We start from the raw sequence: 6,699 nt of genomic DNA on the forward strand, positions 1-6,699 counted from the left end.
GGGGACAACGTTGGCAAGTCCGGCACAGCCCGGTCCTGGACTCAGTTTAGTGCCCTTTCCAGGCAAGAAAACAGGCCGTGACGATCCGTGTGCTGGGCCACGCCCGGGGGGGGGGCAGAGCACTGAGGGGACCACCCACCCCTTCCCCAAACTGCGTTCATTACTATTCACTTTAAATGCCTAGAATGTCACACAGCTCGGACATCTCAAAATAAAGGGCTGGAGATCTTCCAGAACTGATGAAAAGCATGAGTTCATCAAGGTTACAGGATACGATACGTAAAATCAACTGCATTTCTACTTAGTAATAATAAAATTTGAAATTTTAAAAATACCGTTCAGCCCTAACTGGTTTGGCTCAGTGGATAGAGCGTCGGCCTGCAGACTCAAGGGTCCCAGGTTCGATTCCGGTCAAGGGCATGTACCTGGGTTGCGGGCACATCCCCAGTGGGGGGTGTGCAGGAGGCAGCTGATCGATGTTTCTCTCTCATCAATGTTTCTAACTCTCTAGCCCTCTCCCTTCCTCTCTGTAAAAAATCAATAAAATATATTTAAAAAAAAAAAATACCGTTCAAGTAGCACTCTCAAACATGAAATGCCGAGGTTTAAATCTAAGAAAATACGGTGTGCGGGATGTTTGTGCTAAAAAATGATGGAACACTGACAAAACTTCATTCCAATAAAATTCCAGCAGGTTTTTGTGGTAAAATCTATGAGGACAGGAAAGGAAGAGCCGCCGCTGAGAGAGATGAACAAAGGAGAGGGTTCAGCTCCAATGTCAGAGCTGCCTGCAGTGTGACTGCGGGGAGCGGGGGGAGCAGAGCCGGGATCCACTGTTCACTGAGCACCTGTCCTCACTGGGCTCCTGCCGGGGACCCCGCCTGGCACAGCTCCTCCTGTCCCCCCCAACCACCCCCCACCCCCCGCCCCGTGTGGGCTGTACTCATCTGTCGCAACCGCGGGCCCTGCCCCTGAGCAAGGAACCCCCCCCACCAGCGTCCTGCACGTGCAGGGACCACATGGGAAGCTCCCCAGAGAGAGCTGGTCTTCCATCGTTTCAGGCTTTCCTCCCACCCCACCCCCAATTCCACAAGGTTCACCTGTGCCCCAGGACGGCTCCCGATATGCAGAGCTGAAGACAGTTCCCTAAGACAATGGCAAACACACGTGCGCATCCCACACATACACACACCCCACCAGGGCCGATCCATAAGGAACGGACGTTCGGAACCGCGATAGCCTTGAGGGGTTTAGCCCTTGACCAGGTTCTCCGCCGTTCCCGGCCTTGTCCTCACGCCGCTCTCCATCACCGGCCCCTCTGAGCGTGAAGAGCTACAGACCGACAAGCACATCTGCACCGACGTGCAAACGCCAGGGGCACAGAGGCAATGGCCGTTAGAATGCAAGCAAAACCGAGGCAGCGCCCCACTCACCCCTTCCGGGAGGCGACACTTTTGGAAAAGAAGTAACAGTGCTGGCAGGAATGGAAAACGGAACCCTCCTGCGTGGCGGGCGGGAGTAAGGACCGCGCAGCCGCTGTGGGAAAGCGCGGCGGCTCTTCCAGCGACACACACAAGGACCGGACGCCCGGAAACCCGCTCGGGGTGGGGGTGCAGGGGCTGGGGGGCAGGTTTCAGCACCTCACAGGGCGGTTTTGAGGACCTGACCCCTTCCACGGGCAGCGGAGGGCGTGGCCTTGCCTTCCATCCAGGAGTAGCCACCGCGGAAGGATCCAGGCGGCTGCACGGCCTCCTCACACACCACTCACCCCAGGGAGACGCCGACACAAACCCCTCGACCCTCGGCAGGCTCTGCGGCACTGGCGTGTTGGCGGGTGAGAGGCAGAGCCTACGACTTATCGAAGAAGGAGCAAGCTCCGGGAGTTTTATTGTTTGACTAACAGAACACCAAGCCAGGCAGGAGTCCCCGAGGAGCTGGTGGCCAAGCTCAGGCCGTGTGCCCTGTGGTCCTGCATCTTCTCGGCCCTTAATGTTTTCTTAAAGATATCAGACACTCACTTTGATTACGAACGCCCTCCGGGCGAATAAATAAGTGGATTATCCTTTAACACCCCACCCCATGTTCCTTTAAATAGAGAAAATGCTAGAAGTCTCTTCGTGGCCTCTGTGGCCGCAGCTGTCCACCTCCGGTCTGGAACCACCTGTCACTGAGGTCCTGAGAGCCGTCCTGCCCGCGCCCTCTGGGAGGAGTCCTACTGGAACTGCCGGTAGTCTCCAAACGGCGTGGACGGCAGTGGGGCCGGGGCCGGGGCCGCAGGCAGCTGGGAGGGGTCGTCAGCAAACTGAGGCCCTGCAGTTCAGAGAAGAGAGTTTTACAAACCACTCAAATATTGCACAGTTAAGAACAAGCCTCTGTAGGAAGTCAAACAACCAGCGCAGTGAAAATGCTGTGTACATCAGCGCTGCAACCTGAACTCCCTGTAACCCTGCCATCTCCCACGCAATCTCCCACACAAGCACCTGCGAACCTGGTGTAAGAACCCTAAGTGAGAAAACAAACTAGCAAGCGGCCGGCCCCACAGTGCGAACCCCAAAGCAATGGCTGAACACAGAAGCAGGAGCGCCAGGGCCCAGTCCCACCGCATCCGTCGAGCAGTGTGTCTGAAACTTGCCCGGATGCGGAATCTCTCTCGAGTGCCTTGGGGAGCTGTGATCCACTCCTAAGTCTACGCGGAATCTCGTCCAAGCTCCCAGATAATTCCCAACCACTGTGTCCCCCTGTCCTGCACAGGGCGCCCGAGAGGCAGGTCAGAGCTTCACTACTGCGTCCTGGGACGCCCGGACACCCCATGTAGACAATCGAGTTGTCCACAGCTACAAGGCTCAGCACACACTCACAGCTAAGCACATGAGGATCCCTCAGCACACGATTTAACTTTCCCCGATTCGTCGGAAAAAGGAACACTTAGCCACAGAAATCCTTTCCCTGAGAACCCAAGATGGACCCTCCCAGACAGGAGTCACTCTCCACCACTCTTCAAAGCCAGGGACACAAGCAAACAACCGCATTCAGCTGTGAATGTGCTGGTCGCCTTCCCACCAGACATTAAGTCCTCGTTCGCACGGTGTCTCCAGCACCTCGGACAGGGCCTGGTGCGGGCACACGCACGGACAGGTGAGGACTGACGGCCATCTTGTCATACATTTTCAAGCCCCTCCAACATGACCAGAAATTTCTTAGCGGGAGCACGTGAGCACTGATAGAGCCTGGGGACCATCAGGAAGATCAGCCAGTTATCTGACCACAGCATTTTGGCGACTGTGCTGGACATGACTGAGCCAGGGCCTTTCCTAACCCTGACCCACAGCGCATCAACACAGAAAATAAGCCGCAAACGACCACCTGTTACAGACAAAATGCGCTTCCTTTAAACATCAGGAAGCCATTCCCAATGTTTGAGTGACGGATGAAGCAGAAAAAGACTCACCGTTGGGGAACTGTGCGGAGGCAAATCTCGTCAACAAGATGCCAGCTCCTTCGATTAAAGCCAGAAGGATGCCGCCCATCGCGGCTGACCCCACCATGGCCACCGGTCCGTCTGGGAACACGGACAACAGAGATCACGTTAACAGAGAGCTGGCTTAAGGCAGACGCAGTGAAGGACAGAGCCGTCATGTGGCTGCACCCCACCCCTTCCCAAGCCCTTTCCCACTGCGGAGCCCAGGGGCCAACAGGCCAACCCAGCTCCCCGCCCGTTCACGTCAACAGCGCTTCCTGGGACGGCTGTGCTCACCCACTGGTGTGGTGGGGGCTGCTTCCACGCGGTGATGGCTGAGCTGCAGAGCTGCGACAAGGACCTCCCGGCCCACAAAGCCCCAAACGGTCACTACCCGACTCTACACCCAGCGAGCCGACTCCTGGCCCGAACTACGAAGCCCAAAGGGATTCTGGGTCACGCTCCGTCCCAAAGATCCAGAAGACGGCTCCATGCGCTTTATCCCCAACCGCCCGGTGCGACAGCAGCCAGGACTAATTCCAGAGAAGCGAGGCGGAGGCAGACGTGGCCCAGAACGTGAGCTGCTCTCAGCCGCTGGAACGTGCGGGTCAGGGCTCCTCGCTCACGCACTCCTCACGGACCCTCTCACTCTCCCCCAATCGCCATATACACTCACACTCACACACTCCTCACGGACCCTCTCACTCTCCCCCAATCGCCATATACACTCACACTCACACACTCCTCACGGACCCCCTCACTCTCCCCCAATCGCCATATACACTCACGCTGTACCAACTCAAGCGATGCCACGTTTTACACATTCCAGACGCCAGTAAATTAAGACACAGGGCTCCCCGCCGTCGTGTCCACAGCGTCTGCGCGGGTGCTTACTTCTGGCGGCCAGGATGGCTCCCGTCAAGGCCCCACTCGTGATGGAGTTCCAGGGGTCCTCCTTCCCTCGGACCTGAACCAGGCTGCAGTCGATCATGGAGAACAGACCTCCCCACACCGCAAAGCTACCTGTGTTATGTCAAAGCAAAACCGTTCAAACTTTACCTTCTCATCTTACATTTAAAGTGCCATAATGAAAAATACGTTCAGCCCTAGCCCATGCGGCTCAGTGGATAGAGCCTCGTCTTCGAACCAACAGCAAAGCCTGGAGCACAAATGGGAAAGCTGCTTTCTTACCTCCCAACTGCGGAGCCCTGGTTTTAATGGCCGTCAGACTCCCTCGCAGCCTGTGGTTCACGCCCTGTGGAAAGGCAGACAGAGGTGTATTCAAAGAACACGGCTTCCAACCCACCGGTGGGGCCCTGTCGGCGACGGTGGCGAACCCCGGTTTCAGGCGGCGATAAAATGAGATACCACTCACCACTGGGGAATTGCGAAAACCTTTGACCGCTTGGAAGATGCCGCCGCCTATGGTACCCATGGTAAAGGCCCCACCACAGTCGTCCACAATGCGCCAGGGGCTAAGAACAGGGAAGAGAGAAAAAGAAAAAAGACCTTACGTCTCATTCTCACTCAATCTTAAAACGGTGTTTGCTAACACAGCAGGGTCCTCTGCAACCGACACACATCTGTATCCATATGCATCCGGCCCCAGTCACCTGAGCCGGGAGGGATGGAGCCTCCCCGCTAACACTCCACCAGGTGGACCGGTTAGAAATGCGGATTCTTTCCAACAGATGGAGTCACACACGTGTGGATATGTATGCGACTTGATGTGTGTGCTATGTTGCTGTATTGCTCCCTCAGATGACCATTTGTCCCGACCGACGGCACACACGCTTTCTGAGCGGCCCTTCAAAACGTGCGAAGACGTGGGATATTGGGCTTCTGGATGGTCTGCCTCAAAACAAGAAAAGTTCTACTGGGACGGTCTCCACAAATGACGCGAAAGACGGGGAAATGTGTCGCTGGAGAGGGACATGACTTTCAACAAAGCACTTTTGATGTTTCTCTTGAAATTGTGTTTTCTTTGATGACAAAACCCGCATTTTTAACTGGTCAAGGGTCAATCCGCATTACTAACCGGTATCCGCATTATTAACCGGTTAATAGCTAATCCGCATTACTAACCGGTACACCTAGTATTCATTCATTTAACAAAAGTCGGGGGAGGGGGCTGTGCATAGACCGTGCACCGTGGGAGTAGCGTGGGGGCTATACTGTCATCCAGAAAGCGGCCCATCCCAGCCCTGACAGGTGATTCACCCAAACAAACGGCATTTCTCTCTGAGGCCCCCGGAAGCCTTCATCGCAGGCAACTGGAAAGGCCATCCTGCCCTTTGCAAGGACCCACCTGTGTGCTGCCTTCTCCACCTTTCACTCCCGGGACCGAACAAAGCGCTGGGCAGGGGCTGGGCAGGGGCCCTCCCTCCGGAAGCGCTGAATGAATGAATGGATGGATGGATGACTGAGTGAGTGCGTGAATGAATGAATGACTGAGTGAGTGAATGAATGAATGAGTGAATGGATGGATGGATGGATGGATGAACCTTGTGGGTAAAACCGTCGCCCACTCCCCGCCCGGGGTCACGCATCGCGACACCAATGCCTCGGAATGGCCCCCCACCCCGAGACCGGGGACGCGTCCGAGGTCACCTCGGCCGGCAGTGGGGGGCAAGGCGTGACCCCCACACAAGGTGGGCGCGGCCCGGGGCTGAGAGCGGGTCGGAGGCTCCATCACGCCCCGTCCACCGCAAGGTCACGGGGGGCTGCGTGCGGGAGGCCCGCGTTGGGGGAGCCGACGGGACGCTTCAGCCCGCGTCGCCCACGGGTCCCGGGCCGGCGCCGTCGACCTGGGCGACCGGAGACCGAGGAGAGCGACGGGCGACGGGCAGGGCCAGGGGAGGACACCGGTCAACTCACCAGGGCTCTCGCGCGTACTCCTCCATCTTGACCTGGGCGCGCGAGCGACGCCGGGAGAGCGGGGCAGGGCGTGACCCGGAAGCGGAAGTAATCCCAGAGGCGGGCGTGAAGGTCTGTGGGGATTGGCTCGCCGCTTCCGCACGCAGCCAATGGGAGCTCGGAAGCGTGAGGCTGGCCCCGCCCCCGTCCCCCAGACGGTCCCCGCCCGAAGGGAGCTCGGGTTTCCTGTCCCCGAGGCGCGAGGTCCAGAGGGGAGCGCGGTGCCGTCCCGCTGAGGTTGGGGCTCACAAACGCCCCAATACGCGCCCCTCCCTGAGCCCGCTGGCTGCGCGCCGCGAGTGAGTGCCGCCCGGTCAGTGCGTCCT

At 57.7% G+C, this 6,699-nt stretch overlaps 1 protein-coding gene across 2 annotated transcripts; it reads right to left on the bottom strand.

The window, feature by feature from the left end:
• Positions 1 to 1,855: 1,855 nt before the first annotated feature.
• TIMM17A (translocase of inner mitochondrial membrane 17A) lies at positions 1,856 to 6,479 on the bottom strand. Of its 2 annotated transcripts, XM_036355106.1 has the most exons (6): positions 6,335 to 6,478; positions 4,833 to 4,932; positions 4,649 to 4,712; positions 4,352 to 4,480; positions 3,449 to 3,559; positions 2,166 to 2,310 (listed from the first exon to the last, which is right to left on the bottom strand). In XM_036355106.1, the coding sequence occupies exons 1-6, from the start codon at positions 6,358 to 6,360 to the stop codon at positions 2,213 to 2,215; spliced, it is 528 nt and encodes a 175-aa protein (XP_036210999.1). In that variant the 5' UTR covers positions 6,361 to 6,478; the 3' UTR covers positions 2,166 to 2,212. The 2 variants fall into 2 exon arrangements, with proteins under 2 accessions (XP_036210997.1, XP_036210999.1); XM_036355104.1 differs by having other exon boundaries at positions 1,856 to 2,310; positions 4,649 to 4,932; positions 6,335 to 6,479.
• Positions 6,480 to 6,699: the final 220 nt, after the last annotated feature.

The sequence above is a fragment of the Myotis myotis genome, unplaced genomic scaffold, assembly GCF_014108235.1.
Source record: "Myotis myotis isolate mMyoMyo1 unplaced genomic scaffold, mMyoMyo1.p scaffold_m19_p_21, whole genome shotgun sequence".
Taxonomy (NCBI): Eukaryota; Metazoa; Chordata; class Mammalia; order Chiroptera; family Vespertilionidae; genus Myotis; species Myotis myotis.

Bases quoted from the DNA above. Each gene is read 5' to 3' on its own strand.
- TIMM17A (XM_036355104.1), bottom strand. From the start codon at position 6,360: ATGGAGGAGTACGCGCGAGAGCCCTG. The intron at 3,560-4,351 runs GTAAGCACCCGC...CCGTGTTCCCAG, and splicing joins AGCCATCCTGGCCGCCAGAA to ACGGACCGGTGGCCATGGTG. The intron at 2,311-3,448 runs GTGAGTCTTTTT...TCTGAACTGCAG, and splicing joins CTCCGCACAGTTCCCCAACG to GGCCTCAGTTTGCTGACGAC.